This window comes from Haliotis rufescens, unplaced genomic scaffold, assembly GCF_023055435.1.
Source record: "Haliotis rufescens isolate VD_foot unplaced genomic scaffold, xgHalRufe1.0.p SCAF_9, whole genome shotgun sequence".
Taxonomy (NCBI): Eukaryota; Metazoa; Mollusca; class Gastropoda; order Lepetellida; family Haliotidae; genus Haliotis; species Haliotis rufescens.
This window is the reverse complement of record NW_025964383.1, coordinates 48,713,537-48,735,959: the sequence shown is the minus strand read 5'-3', so window position 1 is coordinate 48,735,959 and position 22,423 is coordinate 48,713,537. Positions and strand designations below refer to the sequence as shown.

Sequence of the window (22,423 nt, the reverse complement as noted above, 5' to 3'; positions counted from 1 at the left end):
AACCTCCCCTTGATCGCATGTCCGGAGAGGGATCTGTGTGCTGGACATTGCAGCAATGATGAAGTGTACAGGTTCTGGGACCATAACTATCCCCGGGGCGGACAGGGTGATGGGAGGGGGGGTCATTGTGAGGAGAATCAGAAGCCGAACCCCACACCAACAAGTAAAAGTAACACTGGTATTTAGCACGCGTTCCTTGTAACTGTCCTCCAGGTTGGGTACGCCACACAAGGGACATAACTCGTGTCAGATTGTCCCAATGTTACATACCCACACCAGGTTTCAATACTTGGGCTTGGGCTGCAGTAAAGTTTCAAAACTGTTCGTACTCTCAAATGATCTGACTGTTCCATGTTGGCTGGTATTGTTTCTACTGTGTTTTTGTTTACAGTATAGGACATCCGTGTCTAGAGATGTCAAATAATAACATTTAGCTGTGTACATTGAAAACGTAGTGCAATGTATTTGAACGCGGCTTGAAACTTTCCATATATTCTTGTGTGTTGATGACTTCTAATTTGCCTGTTCCGTGTAATGTACGATTGTTGCATGGGTAAGGGCATCCCGACGACATCCTTGAACGGCATAAATCTACCACACACATGAATTCAAATGTTGTATATAAAATATCAATCTCGGGACACGTTTCTCTCAGGTTTGACGAAATGACCGCGCTGTGAGAATTGAATGATTTGAATTGAAACGCAGAGCAACAAAGTACAGTGACAGTATACTTGAAACGTTTCTTTTGCTATATTATAGGATTCTAAGCTGCTCTAAATTTCCTTTTTTTGCTTTAACACTATAAAGGTAGGCCTACTCGCATTCATTTCATTAGGCTATGGGGTCGCATTAATTTGATGAATCACAGTACAACTGTGACCGGAATGGGTTAAACACTGTCAGTTATACTCAATACACCGCACGACATTCTCTACCCAACAACAACCCTTACCTACTCAGCATACAGAATTACAACACTGAATACCCTGTAATAGTTGTCTAACAGCTGGCTGTACCCCATACATGTATCTAGGAGTTTGTAACAATCCCCTTGGCATGCTCAACAAACACAATGAGAACCTTTGCTTTCAGGTCTTGCATGCTGAGACATGCAGTACACGCTCTTCTCACACAAGGGGCAGCCTGTCAACGCTGTCCTGTGTGGCTTAATGGTTCGTCCGTCCACGTCTGAGGACTTTGTGTCAGGATTGAGTTGGGCGTGTTACAGGTATGTGTTCATGTGGTATACCTCCACAATTATAACCGTAGTACCACGTGTTGTAGTGATAAAGTCAACAGTCAATGTTCCATGTCCTGCAGTTCTTTGTCTTAAACATGGAAGAAGAAAATTATCAACATTAACAAATCCAATAGCTGAATGTGTATATAGTAAAAACAGGTTGGGTAAATATATTCATGTCTCAGGGTGGAAACTCATTCAGCAGGTGCCCTGTGTGGTTTCATGGTCAGAATATGTTCCTGTAGCTATGCGTGCTGTGGCAACTGACGTCACTGTGTGGCCTGCTTCATTGTGTTTGTGTATCCCAATAGCATGGACTGTTGCGAATGTTTCAGTCACTTCACTGCACATTTAGTGAGTAGATGCTGCTTAGATCCGGTGGTCAAACTTGGTTGACAGCGGTCAGTGTACCCCGATGACGTGGATCATTATTCATGATATTGTCAGTGGATTGTCTGGTCAACACCCGATTGTTTACAGGCATGCTTCGTATGGCAGAACTATTGAAGTAGAAGTAGCAGGACATGTATACCTATTTCGTGAACACCTGGTGGCATCACAGATCTTCAGTGATCGAACACGTGCACACCTCCACCACTAACACACCTCCACCACTTACACACCTCCACCACTTACACACATCCAACACTTACACACCTCCACCACTTACACACATCTACCACTTACACACCTCCACCACTTACACACCTCCACCACTAACACACCTCCACCACTTACACACATCCACCACTAACACACCTCCACCACTTACACACCTCCACCACTTACACACATCCACCACTTACACACATCCACCACTTACACACCTCCACCACTTACACACATCCACCACTAACACACCTCCACCACTTACACACTTCCACCACTAACACACCTCCACCACTTACACACATCCACCACTTACACACCTCCACCACTTACACACATCCAACACTTACACACATCCAACACTTACACACCTCCACCACTTACATACATCCAATACTTACACACATCCACCACTTACACACCTCCACCACTTACACACATCCACCACTTACACACATCCACCACTAACACACCTCCACCACTTACACACTTCCACCACTAACACACCTCCACCACTTACACACATCCACCACTTACACACCTCCACCACTTACACACATCCACCACTTACACACCTCCACCACTTACACACCTCCACCACTTACACACCTCCACCACTAACACACCTCCACCACTTACACACTTCCACCACTAACACACCTCCACCACTTACACACATCCACCACTTATAAATCTCCACCACTTACACACATCCACCACTTACAAACCTCCACCACTTACACACATCCACCACTTACACACCTCCACCACTAACAAACCTCCACCACTTACACACCTCCACCACTAACACACCTCCACCACTTACACACCTCCACCACTTACACAACTCCACCACTAACACACATCCACCGATTACACACATCCACCACTTACACACCTCCACCACTTACACATATCCACCATTTACACACCTCCACCACTTACACACATCCACAACTTACACCTCCACCACTTACACACCTCCACCACTTACACACCTCCACCACTAACACACCTCCACCACTTACACACCTCCACCACTTACACACATCCACCACTTAAACACATCCAACACTTACACACCTCCACCACTAACACACCTCCACCACTTACACACATCCACCACTAACACACCCCCACCACTTACACACCTCCACCACTAACACACCTCCACCACTTACACACATCCACCACTTACACACCTCCACCACATACACACCTCCACCACTAACACAACTCCACCACTTACCCACATCCAACACTTACACACCTCCAACACTTACACACATCCACCACTTACATACATCCACCACTTACACACATCCAACACTTACACACCTCCAACACTTACACACATCCAACACTTACACACCTCCAACACTTACACACCTCCAACACTTACACACCTCCAACACTTACACACATCCAACACTTACACACATCCAACACTTACACACACCCAACACTTACACACATCTAACACTTACACACCTCCAACACTTACACACCTCCAACACGTACACACCTCCAACACTTACACACCTCCAACACTTACACACCTCCAACACTTACACACATCCAACACTTACACACCTCCAACACTTACACACCTCCAACACTTAAGCACTTCCGCCACTTACACACCTCCAACACTTACAAACCTCCAACACTTACACACCTCCAACACTTACACACCTCCAATACTCACGCACTTCCGCCACTTACACACCTCCAACACTTACACACCTCCACCACTAACACACCTCCACCACTTACACACATCCACCACTAACACACCCCCACCACTTACACACCTCCACCACTAACACACCTCCACCACTTACACACATCCACCACTTACACACCTCCACCACATACACACCTCCACCACTAACACAACTCCACCACTTACACACATCCAACACTTACACACCTCCAACACTTACACACATCCACCACTTACATACATCCACCACTTACACACATCCAACACTTACACACCTCCAACACTTACACACATCCAACACTTACACACCTCCAACACTTACACACCTCCAACACTTACACACCTCCAACACTTACACACATCCAACACTTACACACATCCAACACTTACACACACCCAACACTTACACACATCTAACACTTACACACCTCCAACACTTACACACCTCCAACACGTACACACCTCCAACACTTACACACCTCCAACACTTACACACCTCCAACACTTACACACATCCAACACTTACACACCTCCAACACTTACACACCTCCAACACTTAAGCACTTCCGCCACTTACACACCTCCAACACTTACAAACCTCCAACACTTACACACCTCCAACACTTACACACCTCCAATACTCACGCACTTCCGCCACTTACACACCTCCAACACTTACACACCTCCAACACTTACACATCTCCAACACTTACACACCTCCAACACTTACGCACTTCCATCACTTACGCACCTCCAAATACAACTATATTCCCAGTGAAACGTTACTGCCATAGATTATCTATTCTGTTGATGCGTTATGTTGTTGTTTTATTCGGTGTTATATGCATAACTAGGTAACAGCTTTCGTCTGGCTGGTTGCAGACATCACGCAAGGCTTTGTGTGATGCAGATGCGGCCTCGTGATGGATCACCCCGACAGATTTGAAGGTATGGCTATTACCTATCTCCAGCTTCCATGACAATTGTCTTTTTCTTAAAGAGCAGGAAGTACCGATTCATATGCGATCGTTGATGGTGGTATTTGTAATTCGATAACCAGGGTGTGTGTGTGTGTGGGGGGGGGGGGGGGGGGGGGGGGGGGGGGGGGTACGTGTACGTTAGATGCGTTAGATGAGTTGAAGAGTGTTTCTCTTGTCCAGTTACATCATCCTGTATCAGTGCTGAGGCTATTCCACCATCCCTCGGCTTCGTGTGATTTTAAAATGCATTGTTTATGTATTTGTTTGTTGTTAAACCGCGAAATCTGCCATATTCCAGCTATATGGCGACGGTCCGTAAATAATCGAGGCTAAACCAGAAGGTCCTGTGATTGACATCATGAACATCGACTCAGATACGATGACATGCATCAATCAAGTCAGCGAGCCTGTCCACCCGATCCCGTTAGTCGGCTCTTAGGACAAGCATGTGTTGCTGGAGACCTGTTCTAACCCGGGTCTTCACGGGTTGTGTGTGTACGTGAATGAACAATATATTAATGATTTGGAAAGGTTTTAATGCCACTGTATCCGAAATATTAACATAACGATATCAAAACGAAACTTGGAAGTGGTTGTATTGAACAATCTGGTGAACAACAGTGTTGATTTAAAGCCAAACAATACGACTTCTCTAGCTGTATTTAATGTTCCAGAAACAAAGGACAGCGTCCCCTCTCCTACCCCATGTTCGGAAGGTTCTGACAGTGACCTTCACGGCGCCTGTGTCCCTCTAGGTCCTCCTCAACGTACATCCAGTTCTGACAGTGACCACCACGGCGCCTGTGTCCCTCTAGGTCCTCCTCAACGTACATCCAGTTCTGACAGTGACCTCCACGTCGCCTGTGTCCCTCTAGGTCCTCCTCAACGTACATCCAGTTCTGACAGTGACCTCCACGTCGCCCGTGTTCCACCAGTCCCTCTTCAACGTACATCCAGTTCTGACAGTGACCACCACGGCGCCTGTGTCCCCCCAGTTCCTCCTCAACGTACATCCAGTTCTGACAGTGACCTTCACGGCGCCTGTGTCCTTCCAGTTCCTCCTCAACGTACATCCAGTTCTGACAGTGACCACCACGGCGCCTGTGTCCCTCTAGGTCCTCCTCAACGTACAGCCAGTTCTGACAGTGACCTCCACGGCGCCTGTGTCCCTCTAGGTCCTCCTCAACGTACATCCAGTTCTGACAGTGACTTCCACGTCGCCCGTGTTCCACCAGTCCCTCTTCAACGTACATCCAGTTCTGACAGTGACCTCCACGTCGCCCGTGTTCCACCAGTACCTCTTCAACGTACATCCAGTTCTGACAGTGACCACCACGGCGCCTGTGTCCCCCCAGTTCCTCCTCAACGTACATCCAGTTCTGACAGTGACCACCACGGCGTCTGTGTCCCCCCAGTTCCTCCTCAACGTACAGCCAGTTCTGACAGTGACCACCACGGCGCCTGTGTTCAACTAGTTCGTCCTCAACGTACATCCAGTTCTGACAGTGACCACCACGGCGCCTGTGTTCCACTAGTTCGTCCTCAACGTACATCCAGTTCTGACAGTGACCACCACGGCGCCTGTGTTCCACTAGTTCCTCCTCAACGTACAGCCAGTTCTGACAGTGACCTCCACGGCGCCTGTGTCCCTCCAGTTCCTCCTCAACGTACATCCAGTTCTGACAGTGACCACCACGTCGCCTGTGTTCAACCAGTTCGTCCTCAACGTACATCCAGTTCTGACAGTGACTTCCACGGCGCCTGTGTCCTTCCAGTTCCTCCTCAACGTACATCCAGTTCTGACAGTGACCACCACGGCGCCTGTGTTCAACCAGTTCGTCCTCAACGTACATCCAGTTCTGACAGTGACCACCACGGCGCCTGTGTTCCACTAGTTCCTCCTCAACGTACATCCAGTTCTGACAGTGACCTCCACGGCGCCTGTGTCCCTCCAGTTCCTCCTCAACGTACAGCCAGTTCTGACAGTGACCACCACGTCGCCTTTATCCCACCAGTTCTTCCTCAACGTACAGCCAGTTCTGACAGTGACCTCCACGGCGCCTGTGTCCCTCCAGTTCCTCCTCAACGTACAGCCAGTTCTGACAGTGACCTCCACGGCGCCTGTGTCCCTCCAGTTCCTCCTCAACGTACATCCAGTTCTGACAGTGACCACCATGTCGCCTGTGTCCCTCCAGTGGCTCCTAAACGTACATCCAGTTCTGACAGTGTTCTCCACGTCGCCTGTAGAACGGGCAAGTTGCAGCAAGTGCAGCACTTGCTGTCTGGTGGCCAAGCGGATGTCAACGCTGAAGGAAAGGACGGCAGGACGCCGGTGATGCTAGCAGCATGGTATGGCCACAAGAAGGTGTTTGACTTCCTTGTTAGTAACGGCAGCGATGTAACTCAAGTGAGCGATGATGATGACAACATTCTGCATTTTGCATGTTTGGGAGGTAATATAGAGATAGTGAAATATATCCTGGAACAAGATTTTATTGACATAAACAGTCGAGGAAAGTTCGGGAGAACCCCAGTTATGAAAGCAGCATGGGGAGGTCATGTGACCGTGTTTGACCTTCTTGAAAGGGTAGGAGCTGACCTGTCCGTAGTGAGCGAGCACGGAGACACCATCTTACACTTAGCATGTAACAGAGATAATGTGCCTATGGTGAAGCACATCCTGTCCAAGCACATCGTCGGCGTCAACTGCCGGGGTAAGAGCGGGAGGACGCCTGTGATGATTGCAGCGATGTTTGGACACAGGGGCGTGTTAAATGTACTTGTTGATAAAGGTGGTGATGTGTCACTCGTGGATTCTAACGGTGAAAACTTGCTCCATGTGGCGTGTCGGGGAGGAAGTAGCAGCATGGTGCTGCATTGTCTCTCTAAACGCATCGCTCGCATCAACAGTAAGACAAGAAACGGACAGACGCCAGTGATGTTAGCAGCTGAGGGGGGACATGGAGGAGTGTTTGATTTGCTTGTCGGTAAAGGAGCTGACCTGTCATTAAAGGATGGTCACAACAACAACATACTACACCTGGCATGTAGTGGGGGTAGTGTGAAGATTGTACAGCGTGTCATGTCAGAAAACATTGCTGGAGTCACAAGTATAGGAAGCAATGATCGAACTCCTCTGATGTTTGCAGCAGAAAGGGGTCATACAAAAGTAATTGATCTACTTAGGGCGCAGGGATGTGATTTATCCGTATCGGATGTGGACAATAACAACCTCCTCCATATAGCCTGTCTTGGCGGACACATAGAGATGGTTCTATATGTCCTAAGATTGGACCTTTGTGACATGAACAGTAGAGGGAAGACTGGACAGACACCCCTGATGTTTGCAGCTTTAAGGGGAAATAGAAACGTGTTTGATGTCCTCGTAAGTAAAGGTGGTGACCCATCCCTGGTGGATGATGACGGTAACAACATTCTCCACGTCGCCTCCTTAGGGGAAGATGTAGAGATGGTGAAGTATGTCCTCTCGCTAAACATCGTTGACATCAACAGTGGAGGGAAGTACGGGAGGACGGCGGCGATGCTTGCAGCGGAGTCTGGACATCGGGATGTGTTTTACTTCCTTGTGTGTAAAGGCAGTGACATGTTGTGTGTTGATGACAATGGAGACAGCATCCTCCACGTGGCCTGTATTGGAGGACATGTGCAGATGGTGGAATGTATCGTCTCACTGGACATTGTGGACATCAACAGCGGGGGGCAGTACGGAGGAACGCCGCTCATGTCAGCAGCTGAGGGGGGACACCGAGACGTGATGGACTTGCTCATCAGTAGAGGTGGAGACGTGTCTCTGGTGGATGACTACAACAACAACATCCTCCACGTTGTCTGCATCGGGGGCAACACAGACATAGTCAAGTATGTCCTCTCAGAGCATGTTGTGGACATTAACAGCAGAGGCGAGTACGGGAGAACACCCGTCATGATCGCAGCACGCTGGGGACATAAGGGCGTGTTTGATCTCCTGGTAAGCAGAGGTGCAGATGTGTCACTTGTAAATAACCACGGGGACAACATCCTCCACGTGGCTTGCTATGGGGGTCACTTGGACATGGTGAAGCACATTCTTTATAAATATCATGTAAATCTCAACATCACAAATCAGTACGGAAGGACAGCAGTGATGATTGCATCACGAATGGGCCATTTAGGTGTGGTAGACCTGCTTGTAAGAAGAGGAGCAGATGTGTCTCTGGTGAATCACAATGGTGATAACCTGTTACACGTTGCCTGCAGCGGGGGGCACCTGGAGATGGTGGAGTATGTGGTTCTGCGCGACATGGTCGACATAAACGGTGTAGAACATGTTGGGATGACACCGCTGATGTTGGCAGCAAAGAGTGGACACATTCAGGTGTTTGACTTCCTTGTCAGTGAAGAATGTGACGTGTCTGTGTTGAATGTAAACGGGGACAACATCCTCCACGTGGCGTGCAGTGGGGGAGATGAGAAGATGGTGAAACACATAATCCAGCTGGACCTTGTTGACGTGACTGCCAGGAACCATTTCGGGTCCACAGCAGCAATGGTAGCCAGGGAACACGGCCACCAGGGGCTCTCGGACAACATGCCAAGTTGATGATGGCCAGTACTGCTGACCACTTTGTCACGATTGTGGTCAAACATCAACTGAATGGAGAAACTAGCGGGGTCCTTTGACGAGAAACACAACATATTTTGTGTCCATATATTTATGATATAATTTACCATTTTCATCCTTTTTTGTGTGATTCTATGATTGTACGCTTGTATTGTAAACACTATCATGCAATCTGTAAACTATAGCCAACTAATCACATCGGTGTGTTTGTCTCTGTCGCCCACCTTGAGGAAGGTATTACAGAAAGTAACAATAAAGCTTTTGTTGAGAGTGTGAGTATAACCCGTGTATTTGTATCAAAGGCATAGAACTGACAGACCAAGAGTCATAAACGGGGGAGCATCTGTTATGTAAATACAAAAGCAGAGAATCAAAGGTCAAGCGACTTTATTCTGTTTAGTGCATTGCAGCGCCATAGACTGCATGCATGCCTTGAGATGTCAAGACGTGCATGTGCATGTATGCTAACTGTCGGGTTTGCAAGCTTGGATGGCAATGTGCCATCAAATGTGAAATGAAAAGAAGTGGATGCATTCACCAGCCCACGGTTTGCTACCACCTTTTTCAAACAGTCCAATGTGCGTGATAGGGACTTTGAGGTACTACATAAACGAAATGAACAATGCCATAACCAACTGTATCATCGAGTGAATTCTATCAGATAATGGATCCATTCATAAATACGCTCACAGTTGTGAATCGCCCACGCATATCTTCACGCGGGCACAATATCACCATATTTCTCCTTTGCATAACACCTTCAGCGGGCAAGCCAACCATTAATGGTTATTTAATACATTCCGATTCAACCATAGACCCTCTTGTCGATATATCATATAACATAGCTGTAATCATTGTATAAATGGTAATCCTAAAACAGGTTTGTAGCAGCATATTCACTAAATATTATATATCACCTACATACCGGACATATTTTCAGATACTAGCCACCACTCTATGCATAGCTTTAAAAGTTATGTCGACATTGGGTACATTTTCATCCGTTGGTTATATTAGACGCTATAACAGGCTAGCACAACATTCAGCCAAAATCCAGCTATGACGGGAGGTCTGTGAATACTTGGATCTGGACCACACAAACAAGCCATTGGTATTCTAATCAACGATTCAGACCGTTGCGGTATGATGAAACTAAATCAAGTAAGGCACCGAGTCTGACAACCAGATCCATTCGCCTTTAACAACACGTTAAGTTGATGTGGTCACTATCTAACAGACGCATGCACATATAATGTTGTGCCATACTTTCCATGTTTATTTATCCAATTGAATAAACATACCCAATCAGTTATTCAGCAAATCTATTGAGAGAAAAAACAATAGACAAGACGTAACGTCAGACAAGGCATAACGTCAGACAAGAAGTAACATCAGACAAGGCGTAACGTCAGACAATACGTAACGTCAGACAAGGCATAACGTCAGACAAGAAGTAACGTCAGACAAGGCATAACATCAGACAAGACATAACGTCAGACAAGGCATAACATCAGACAAGGCATAACGTCAGACAAGACGTAACGTCAAACAAGGCATAACATCAGACAAGACGTAACGTCTGACAAGACGTAACGTTAGTCAAGGCGTAACGTCAGACAAGGCATAACGTCAGACAAGACGTAACGTCAGACAAGGCATAACGTCAGACAAGACCTAACGTCAGACAAGAACTAACGTCAGACAAGGCGTAACGTCAGACAAGACAAGACGTAACGTCAGACAAGGCGTAACGTCTGACAAGACCTAACGTCAGACAAGGCGTAACGTCTGACAAGACCTAACGTCAGACAAGAACTAACGTCAGACAAGGCGTAACGTCAGACAAGACAAGACGTAACGTCAGACAAGGCGTAACGTCTGACAAGACGTAACGTCAGACAAGACGTAACGTCAGACAAGTCGTGAAGTGGACAGAACACACTTGCTGTATGGCTATGCTACGTGACAGGTTTCACGTGGGACGGACCGATTGTAACATTGTGTGTGCGTTTGTAAGAGATTTGTCATCTGTAATATTAATATCTGCTTTGCCACCCTTGCGCTCAATGACGCACATACCTGGAGCCGACCAACATTCTGTTCTTCTGAGAACCGTCGTGACATCTATGCAACTATCTTTCCGTTACACGTGGGCAATCCTTGCAATATTTAATACACCTATAAATACTACCTATAATATAATCACGCGGTAAACACATGGTCGTGTTCGACACTTGTACGTAAACTAGTATACGTCCCTATAAAATGTCACCAATGTCTTTAATAAAACAGAAATGTTGTAAAACGCGATGGTTGTCTCACGTATCCACGATGTGACAGAGAGCAGCACGGCGCTCAGATCTCACGTTCTTGAACAAAGCACGCATGCCGCCATGAAGGTGTACATAGCGCACATTGCACCAGTGATTCTATCAGTCCATTCAGTATAAAGTTCATGTAGGAAATAACATACCTGAATTCATAAACTTCGAGAAACGTGATGAGAATGAGATAATATGTAAATATACCATTAGCAGCAAATGTAAACTAATTTGGCAATGGCAAAAAACACGAGACATATGATTTGGTGACGATGTCACTTTGATTTATTTGTGATTTTATTCTACATTTAATTTTTTGTGACGGAATTAATTTTATCATCAAGAACTGGCTCCTACGAGAGATATCCTTGGGTGAGATCAAGCGATAACTACATTGTAGATATTGCTGCAATGAAATTGCATTACAATGTTTTGCAGGCATTGTGACGTCATTGTTACATGACGTCACAATCAAATGACATCACTAATGTCTCTGCTACTGAAGCTGCTATCAGTACTTTTTACACTTAAGACACCGTTTATTACTGTATACAAACTGAACAAGTTGGAAGAATGATGTTGGATGATAAATAAAATCTCACTCTCGTGTCTTTTGATATGAAATATATCAACGAAACTCAACGAAACTCTCTATATGCTACATGTGTCAGACACACGAATGAGTAATTTAGAATCAGGCCACTCGTGGACAACCATTGACCAGATACACTACATGCCCAGGTGGATTTGACCCGCCATACATACAATGCATTACATTCAAGTCGTAAATACCATTGAATGTATTTGAGTGTCTGGCATCAGATCTACAACAATTGCAACTATTCTTGACAAAACTTGAACGATCAGTACATGCACGTTTATTTATGCGTATCTACATCGTGGTTCCACGCACATACCGGTATGGCTGAATATGATTGCACACTACAACACAATACAGGCACTTAAAGAATGTAGGACTGTCTGCAGTACGGCACAGTGCATAGCGACTTGCTGACGGCACAAAACGATTCATTGCCGGTCGACCACGTGCATTTATAGCCGGCCTAACAATCGCAAGTTATAAGTATAAGTATATTACAAAGATATTCTCTGTGTTTGTACGATCACACGCTCCGCGGTCGCTACTGAACATGCCGTCAACGCCGCCTGATAATGAATAGCGGGTGAAACAGACAGGTAAGTATTCTCTGTGATTAATTAAGGTAAATGTCTTCATAGAGAGTGAGTATGAGTGAGTATGGTTTTACGCCGCTTTTAACAAAATTCCAGCAATATCACTGCGGGGGACACCAGAAATGAGCTTCACACAATGTACCCATGTGAGGAATCGAACCCGGGTTTTCGGCGTGACGAGCGAACGCTCTAACCACTAGACTACCCCACTTTATAGAGAAAGACACATACTTATACAAGACAATGCACGATAATAAGTGCAGGATCTTTGGGGGTCATCATGACACATCATCATGGTTGTTCCCCAACAAAATAATGTCTACATACATAACAATTGTGACATAACACTTGTGACATAACAATTACATAACTAAATGTACAACTATTTAGATTTTGAGGGCGTTTTTCTGCTGCTAATGTTAGCAATATTTCATCCATATCAAAGCATTGAAACCAATAAAAGGATTTCAAATGTACATATGTGAGGAATGGAACCTGTCTTTAATCACTTAGCTATGCCCCAGAGTGTTATACTTTATTAAATGTGTGCAGTCGTAGACTAATCACTTACTATGTATCTTGCAGGATGTCGTCCACCAACATCAACACGGATCTGTACCAGGCCTGCTGCTCGGGGAGGTTGGATGCAGTTACTCGCATCCTACAGGAAGATCGAGTGGACATCAACACCAGGGGGGCACACGGCTGGACACCGGTGATGGCAGCTGCACATGGGGAGCATGTTGGGGTGTTTAAACTACTCCACAGGAAGCAAGCTGACATGTCACTCTTGGATGAAGATGGTGACACCATTTTGCATGTTGCCTGCTCCAGAAATCGTCTGAAAATAGTGAAGTTGATTCTCTCAGATGGAAGGATTGACATCAACGTGAGAGGCAAACACGGATGGACGCCGGTGATGGTGGCCGCTCGACATGGGTGTCGACATGTGTATCTGGAACTTATAAACAACATCAACTGCGATGTGAGACATGTTGGGGATGATGGTGATAACCTTCTGCACTTGGCTTGTCTTAAAGGCCATTTGTTCATTGTTGAACATCTGCTTTCACGTAAAATATTTAACATCAACTGTAGAGGGAAGTTAGGCAGAACCCCAATAATGAAGGCAGCATGGGCTGGTTCTCGACGAATTTTCGATTTGATCATAGAGAAAGGAGGCAGCACGTCGCTGTTAGATGACAAGGGATTGAACATCCTTCACGTGGCTTGTGCTGGAGGGAAGGTGCACATTGTGAAGTACATCCTCTCAAAGCGCCTTGTGGGAATCAACAGTAGGAGGCAAGATGGAAGAACACCATTGATGGTAGCAGCGGAGTGTGGACACAAAGACGTGTACAACCTACTCTTAAAAGAAGGAGGAGACAGGTCGATGAAAGACACCGAGGGCAACAACATCCTCCATGTGGCGTGCAGGGGAGGCTACAGGAGCATGGTGCAGCACATCTGTGACAGGAACTTACCAGGGCGACAGCAGCAACAGATCCACGGCACAGACACGAAGGGGAGGACACCCCTGATGGCGGCAGCAGAAACAGGACACAAGGAAGCCTTTGAGATAGTGAGGCGTAAAGGAGGGGACATCACCATCAGAGACAGCTTGGGGAACAAGCTCATTTATGTTGCTTGTCTTGGAGGGGATTTACCAATGATAATGCATATCGCCTCACTGGATTTCACGGATGGCCTGAATGATGGGAGGATGTTGATCCTTGCGGCAGAGAGTGGCCGTAAGGATGTTTTCGATTTTCTTTTGGGTGAAGGATGTGATTTGTCACTTGATAATGAGGAAGAAGATACGGTGTTCCATGCTGCCTGTCGTGGGGGTCATGTGGATATGGTAGAATATGTACTCTCCCGGTTCACCTTTGACATCAACAAAAGGGGAAAATACAAAGGGCGAACTGCATTGATGATGGCAGTTGAGAAAGGCAATATGAAAGTGTTTGATCTCCTTTTGACAAAACAATGTGATGTGTTTGTCGTTGATGAGGATAATGATAATATCCTCCATGTGGCATGCATGGGAGGACACGCAGAGATGGTGAAGTATATTGTCTCTAAAGGGTATTTTGATATCAACTGTAAGGGTAAACATGGACGGACGCCCATGATGTTTGCAGCAGAATTTGGCAACATTGACGTCTTCTATTTCACAGTTTGTAAAGGGGGTGATGTTTCAGAAGTAGATGCTGATGGAATGAACATCCTTCACTTGGCCTGCTTAGGAAACAATGTGATCATGGTGACTGAACTCCTGACACTAGAACTTGTTGACATTGACACGAAAGACTGCCGGGGGCAGACGCCAGCGATGTTGGCAGCACGTCAGGGCAACAGAGACGTTCTGGAACTTCTCATTAGGGAACATGCAAATCTCCTACATGTAGACAACCATGGTGACAATATGCTCCAACTGGCCTGCATTCGCGATAATATGAGCATTGCAAACTATCTACTCTTAAAACACTTTTTCGACATCAACAGTGCAGGGCGAGACGGAAGGACGCCGGTGATGGTGGCAGCAAACCGCGGATGTAAACCTTTATTTGACTTACTTGTGAAAGAAGGGGCCATTTTGACACTTGTGGATGTTTACAATAACAACATCCTGCATCTAGCATCTAGTGGAGGAAATGAGGACATTGTGGAGAGGGTCCTGATGGGTACATCTATTGACATCAACAGCAGGGGCAGGTACGGGAAGACTGCAGCGATGATAGCATCAGAGGGTGGACATATAGACGTATTAGATTTCCTTCTACAGAAGGGTTGTGATTCGTCTGTGGTTGATGATGACGACAACAACATCCTTCACGTCGCCTGTGCTGGAGGAGATGAAGAATGCAATGTGCAGATGGTGCAGTACATCCTCCCACTGCCTGGAATAGACATCAAGGATGTCAACAAGAGTGGTGCTACAGCAGCAGACATCGCACAAACAAAGAAACATGAACGTATACTGTCGTTGTTTTAAGGGACGAACACGCTGTGCTTGCACCATTATTCCACCTGCTTTACAGTTAATGGTAGTGGTCGCACAGTCGTCTGAGGTGCTGCTATTTCCCTGTGCCGCGTTGTGTCCCTCAGACTTGTCAGATTTGCCCTTGGTTTTATAGCAACCAAGCCTGGTCGTTTCATCCAGGTGGTCAACGTCTCTCGTGTGTTATTTCGGCTTCCATTTACACTGACACACGCTGATATGACAGAAACTCTGTTCAAAGCGACACTCACCCACTCACTCACTTTGGTACATGTAGCAGCACTGGGGTGTCCTGTAACGCAGAAATAATTTTACTTATAACTAAACTCAATAACTCTCATTTAATTTAAACCAGATGTAAAGATGTATCTGTTTCTTAAATATTCCTTAATGGAGGGGGAGGCATTATGCCACCGTACGATACACACCACACCTTAATATGTCTAAATGTCCACTATATCACATGTCTGCATGTGCTAATTGTAATTTAGTTTATAAATGTGTTTTGTGAAATATGTTTGGTGTATGTCTGTAACAATGCCTGATCAGAGAACGTATTGGACATGTGTGACACAGATGTCATATCAGCTGGTTATCTCCAGCAAGGATGCGTTCTGTTCTCTTTCATTCAGGCCTATCATCCCCTGCTCATGATGTATAGTCTCGTATAGTGATGATAGTTGATATATGTGTTATAGTTTGGATCTAAGGTATCTATACCAAACCGCGAACCTTCTCGTTGGTGTTTGTCAAATGCACGTATTACTGTTTAGTTGAAATACTGCAATGTCACATTAACGTTGTAAATCACTTGTAAATTCACTAAGCTACTTATAAAACTGATATATTTTATTAAGCTTCCTGACATTTGCTGTCTTGTAAATAGTATATATAACTGGTAAAGCACCTGGTATTATCACTATTTGATTTTGATTCATACACACATGTTCATAATATAGCCCAAATCTTACAAACAAATCAGCTTGTAACAGATATGCCTTTGAATATGGAAATGATTTTTTGTGGCTTTTATTTATTTGTATTGCTACTGCATGTAAAGTGAACAATAAATAGGCATGTACCCAGCCACTCACCAGTATGTCCACTCGTCATTTATCTGTAGCCTACTATACAATTGTACTGCTGACTATTGAACGTGCAATCTTCAATACAAGGTATTGCCTTTGGCTTGCATAACAAATTACATGTAAAGCGAACAATAACCCGGTATGTACCCGGCCACTCGCCAACATGTCCATTCAACGTTTTGGCAGTGGAACTGATCAGCATTCGTTCCACACAGCAAGCACATGCTGCAAAGACGAATGCACACACTACTGATTATCCTGACATAGTGATTCATATTCAATATTGGATATATGTACACAGACTGTTACAAAAGCCCACATGCAAGTCAGGATATTATGACCTAAGCCTTAGCAGACACAATAAACCGGGCTCTCTTATTGCTTTTCATTTCAAAGTACAATTCCTGCCAAATCAACAACTACCTATTCAGGGATGTGGCATGCAATGGAAAATATAACTGATCTGTAAAATCAGTTCCCTCAAAAAGAATATGTCAGTGATATTGCTGACTGTGACTCACTGCCTGATTCACTCACTAAGTGTTACTGAAGCATTTCCGTTTGTAATTTGTATGGTGACTATTCAGCCAGTGCTCGATTAAATTATTCGGTGCGATTGTGCATACTCTTTCAAAAAATGAAAGGATACTGTCTGCCTTGTCCTGACAGAGTTCTTGTCCCTTTGAGTCTCGCTGTTCTGCATATATGTCAACGTGGAGCCTCGACGTTTTACATATATGTCACTATACAAATATATCTTGATTACTATATTTTGGAAAATATTTTGTATAATTTTAAATAACCGTTTATGGCGGTATACTTTGAGAAGATCCCAGTAGCACAAGCGGGATTCCGTAAAGACAACTGAACGTCTGATGACATATTTACTTTACAATGTCTGGTGCAGAAATATCAGAGATTTTATTGTATATTTTTATATTTAAAACACAACTATCGATTCTATTAATAGAAGTATAATTTTGCCTTCACTATTGAAGAATGGTATACATGGAAACTTATTCACAATATTAAGGAATATGTTTTCAAATATAAAAGCTGCAGTGTGAATTTGTAACACATCCATTGGGGAATATTTTGAATCAATATAGTGGTGCCAGACAGGGCCGTGTCTTCAGTCTTTTTCTCTTTGCTATAAACATAACGAAATTTCAAAATGTTTCAAAATGCAAACTCTGCTGATACTTGCATATGAGTTATTGGTATTCAAAGACATATTGTCATCCTACATAAGTTGTGTATATCTTGGAGTTTATAAGTAAATATGGATCAAACAAAGGCATCTCGCTGGTGGACAAATATATCACAGTTGGGTCTTGCTGTTATTCATAAATATATCGCTGTGACACCTCGATGTCATTCACATGTTCGTAATGTGTTGATTTATCGTGGGGCGGTAGCACTGTATCGTCTCGCGGTTATAAGCGACTTATACACTGACATGTTTTATACGTTGCATTATAACCTTGTGTTCAAGGCTGAAATGCGTTAACTTCATTTGGGATATATGCCCCCGGAGAACACAAACATGTCTCTCGGGTGTACACATGGCTGTGTTTATTTATGTACTGTTTAAACATATTTGTGTATTTGACTGGTATATGAACATGTGCATTACGCTTAAGTTGACACATAATGACCGCAAGGCTTCTTCCAGGACATGCGGAATAACATTGCTTTAAAACATCTTTCGTCACAGGGTAACGTCTAACTCTTAAAACGCCAATGTAACTTCTGTGTCAATTTAGGTATGGGTCATTTAGAACATTGTAGACCGTTGTAGGTGTCCTCGGGGATGGAAACTGTGCCTTTGTCACAGTTAATCTGACTGTTCTTTGTTTTGTATACGAATCGGATGTGTTGACTACATTAGTTAAGGTCTACGTGTCAAGTGGTCAATGATGCCTAAGTTGACCCGAGAGGGTAGAACTCTTGACGCAAGAAGTGATAACTCTGTAAATAATCGAGTCTGGACCAGACACTCAAGTGATTGACATCATGAACATCGATCCACGCAATTGGGATACGTTGACATGCATGAACCAATTCAGCGAGCCTGACCACCCGATCCCGTTAGTCGCCTCTTACGACAATCAGCGTCGCCTTTTATGGCAAGCAAGGGTTGCTGAAGACCTATTCTACCCGGATCTGCTGCTCAGTAAATCGTGTTTATTACTTGCCCGTGAAGACATCACCCGTTTAATAAACATACAGCTGCATTACACATTGTGTAATACCAAAACGCGTGCTTATGTACTCTCGGAACACGTTTTACGAACAAATATTGAAAGCTCTCGACATCCCTTGGCTTATTCAACGACATTGCGGGTGGAGATGATAGATCACTGAGAGGAGTTTATGCACACTCGATGACCCCAGCAGCCTTGTTACTAGGCATTGTTTCGCCGATGGATCTTGCAACAATATTCCACAAATTACGTCATCGGGTACTGTGACGTGATTGTAAACTTTGAGGTGCAAGGCCCCGTTCCACAAGGCGATCGTACTGTAGCGCAACGACAGTCGTTGGTCTCAGTTAAAGTATGTGAGTTGCGATAACCTTAACGCTACGATAAGTTTGTGGAACGGACGCCTGAATTCTAAAGGTGGACCGTTGTATGGTATTAAACTCATACGTTTCAACTTTTGACGTATTTGAAGTATTACTGTGTTAAACGCAATTGGATTATGCTGTTGATCGTGTAGGTATAATTCTAAAAACGTTATAAATGGCCAGTAATAAATAAAATACTTAACTCGCTCCCGTGTAAAACCAATTTTATAAAACTCGTGAATACTTGTGGTACCTGAATCGCTTTCGCTCGTCAGATACCAGAGCTATTCACTCGTTTCATAAAATTGGTATTACACGGGAGCTCGTTTATTATTCTATATTTGTGTATATATTCAAGTTGGTATTTCCGCTATACAAAGTGTGCAGATTGCTGATAGTCATTTTGGAGACATAAATGCGAAGTTTCATTAATGCGAACAAAGACCACTCGCGTTTTTCACATTTAATTCACGCTCGCGTTAATTTCAAGATTTCAGTATTCAACAGGGAGGATAAATGAAGAAACAAGTGAAAAAACATATTCCTATCCTATCTGGACCTACCGATGACAACCTATGTACCAGGCTGTGTCACAGGACGGATATTCTCGTTGTTCCAATCATGAATTCTAACTTCATGTATATTTCGCGCCTCCTTGATGGATCGGATCAAAGTCAGGTGACTTGGTTGATGGTATTGCTCAAGATACCAATCACTTGATTGTCTGGTCAGCCTTCCGTCGCACGGCCCGAATAGTGTTGGGTGCAGAGTCATCCAACTAACAACAAAGAGAGCTTATTTTCAGGTATGTCATCGAACCAGTTTTTGAGATATATATCGATAAGAAGTTACTTCAAAATTGTTCACAAAGCATTTGGTTGAACCGACTGTGAAATTTTTGTTGAAACATATGTTTTACGAGGTGATATCAAAATGGAAACGCCGAGAATATCCTGTAAATCTGTTTGCACAAGACTATATGCGGATATGCCAGTATTTAGGTGTCACCACAAAGGTAACAATGTCATACTTGGCAAGTGCAAGTTGATATTGTTCTATTCCATGATAGTGGGAATAATTGTCAGACACCGCGATGAAACCACTTGTCATGTTTAATATAGATTCATGATGGGTTAGTATATCTATCCTATCACCAGCACTTATTAAACCACCGTCAAACAAATGTAAGACTGAATTGATTAAATAAATTATAATATACTCTTCATGTTAATGTTCATGCTATAGGTGGCTCGGATGAAGGTGGGGGCGCGGGTGGCCCAGTCGTCTAAGGCGCCGCAATTCGCTGTGCAGAGTTGCGTCCCTTGGGCACGCCAGAAACCTGTGATTGTGGGTTCGAATCCCGGTTCGCCCCAATTATGTTTCTAGGTATGTCAGCACCATACCCGTGCTCGTAGGTTTCACCGAAGTGGTAAACGTCTTAGACCTGCGTCACTTCGGGCTTTCCTCCCACATTAAAGGGGCACTGATCTAACGCAATTCCCCGAGACTGGTTGTTGCCTTTGTTATTGTTTTTTCCCAGTGAGTACCCGGATGTATAGCAGAAATCTAGACTAGTTCGTGACCTCTGCTGCGCCATTCGTAAGCGCATTAGTCACTTTTATGGGTAGTAATTAGGGCGTATGGTCACATTGATCAACAAAATCAAATACAGTTTTCGAGATAATAAGGAAATGTAGGTATCTTTGTGAATAGCATCGGTAATGGTGTCGAAGTTTTGATAAGTCACTTGCTTGGTAATTTTGCGATTTTCGTTTACACTATTTTGACTTGCAACACAAAGTATATATTTCACTTGAGCATATGCTTTTTTATAGTGTGTATATTTTTTTACTGTCAAATGTGTAACAAATTTATTAAACGTCTAAATATTCAGTTATTTTACAAAGGGACTGAAAAACATTTCCATCTGTATTATTATGACAACGAATTCCAAACATTTTGATGTTTAACGTCATCACCAAGAGACTGAAAATGTAACGTTGAAAAGTACATTTCTAAGTTGTTTGGCTTTTAATCCTACATAATAATCTGTTGTGATGTTTGTAGGCCCTTTTGATCGTCTTGATCAATCTGGACAGATTTTTTAGTCAAAATGACTGAAATATTTACACATTTTATAAATTGCCTGAGAGAATCACATTTTACAAACTGACTGTAATATTTACACGCTTACAAAGGAAAAGACCTGTGACAACAACGTCTATCGCGCATTGAAGAATTTCCCAACCAAGACGTAGAGAAACAAGAACGAATCGGTTCAAATGAAGGAAAACAAAATGCAGATATCATAATTACAACCTACCAAATTTATGTGTATAAGTTTTAGGCAGCTTCCTTGTTCGAGGAATGTATCCGTGAATATCCACACAAAGGAACAATATCCCACTCGTCTGCAGCTGTACAAAGAAACTTATTCGATGTCACGTGTCTCAGTAACAATCAAATATTTTAAAAGATATTTATCGTTTCGGGATATTATAACCCGTGTTCGTTTCTCAACTGATCGCTTGGATTGTTTCAGGTGTTTTACATAGGTGTCAAGTCTCAGTGGTCGGCTGAGAAAGCCCACGTGACAACTATTTTCATAGCGTCCACGGTTCCTAAAAATTCCATTGAGTGATAGATAACAATGATCAATCAATCAACGTATTATCAGTTAACCCTTTGAACAAAGTATGTTGTTTTTACATCGGCACTTCGCGCCATGATATGAGTGTATTCCCTTTGTTTTAGTAAACCTAGACATGTAAACACTCACTCTTGACATATCCACTGTGCAAGATAACAGTGATTAATCAATCAACGTATTTTCTGTAAATCAACTGATCATTCATCTCTTGCTGGGCTGCCACGTGCATATTACATAACACACATTTCACCTCACTTCAAACCTGGATTTAGATTGAATAATTACCCCAGACACAATAAATGCCAAATGGGAACCTTTGTCAGGTAATATAAGTGGTGCTACCACTAATTGTACTTGTAATAAATTCATTAACTGAGCATCAAGTGAATGGAGACAAATACACAAGTGTAGGGTT

General features: G+C 44.0%; 3 protein-coding genes across 3 annotated transcripts; all 3 read left to right on the top strand.

Annotated features, from left to right (window-relative positions):
- Window positions 1–1,112: 1,112 nt before the first annotated feature.
- On the top strand, window positions 1,113–6,894 carry LOC125371647 (uncharacterized protein PB18E9.04c-like). The gene is made up of 4 exons (XM_048390462.1): window positions 1,113–1,231; window positions 4,433–4,526; window positions 5,233–6,705; window positions 6,806–6,894. The coding sequence occupies exons 2-4, from the start codon at window positions 4,502–4,504 to the stop codon at window positions 6,892–6,894; spliced, it is 1,587 nt and encodes a 528-aa protein (XP_048246419.1). The 5' UTR covers window positions 1,113–1,231; window positions 4,433–4,501.
- Window positions 6,585–9,450, top strand: LOC124129000 (serine/threonine-protein phosphatase 6 regulatory ankyrin repeat subunit A-like). Its single transcript, XM_046492457.2, has one exon. The coding sequence runs from the start codon at window positions 6,894–6,896 to the stop codon at window positions 9,156–9,158; it is 2,265 nt and encodes a 754-aa protein (XP_046348413.2). The 5' UTR covers window positions 6,585–6,893; the 3' UTR covers window positions 9,159–9,450.
- Window positions 9,451–12,512: 3,062 nt separating this feature from the next.
- Window positions 12,513–16,490, top strand: LOC124128997 (ankyrin-1-like). The gene is made up of 2 exons (XM_046492452.2): window positions 12,513–12,697; window positions 13,280–16,490. Exon 2 carries the CDS (start codon window positions 13,281–13,283, stop codon window positions 15,690–15,692), a length of 2,412 nt encoding a protein of 803 aa, XP_046348408.2. The 5' UTR covers window positions 12,513–12,697; window position 13,280; the 3' UTR covers window positions 15,693–16,490.
- Window positions 16,491–22,423: the final 5,933 nt, after the last annotated feature.

What these genes read in the sequence shown, in the direction of transcription:
- LOC124129000 (XM_046492457.2), top strand. Translation starts at nt 6,894, where the DNA reads ATGCTAGCAGCATGGTATGGCCACAAGAAGGTGTTTGACTTCCTTGTT.
- LOC125371647 (XM_048390462.1), top strand. Translation starts at nt 4,502, where the DNA reads ATGGATCACCCCGACAGATTTGAAG. An exon ending in TCACCCCGACAGATTTGAAG is followed by an intron (nt 4,527 to 5,232) that starts GTATGGCTATTA and finishes TTAATGTTCCAG; the next exon opens with AAACAAAGGACAGCGTCCCC. An exon ending in CCCTCCAGTTCCTCCTCAAC is followed by an intron (nt 6,706 to 6,805) that starts GTACATCCAGTT and finishes CGTCGCCTGTAG; the next exon opens with AACGGGCAAGTTGCAGCAAG.
- LOC124128997 (XM_046492452.2), top strand. Translation starts at nt 13,281, where the DNA reads ATGTCGTCCACCAACATCAACACGGATCTGTACCAGGCCTGCTGCTCG.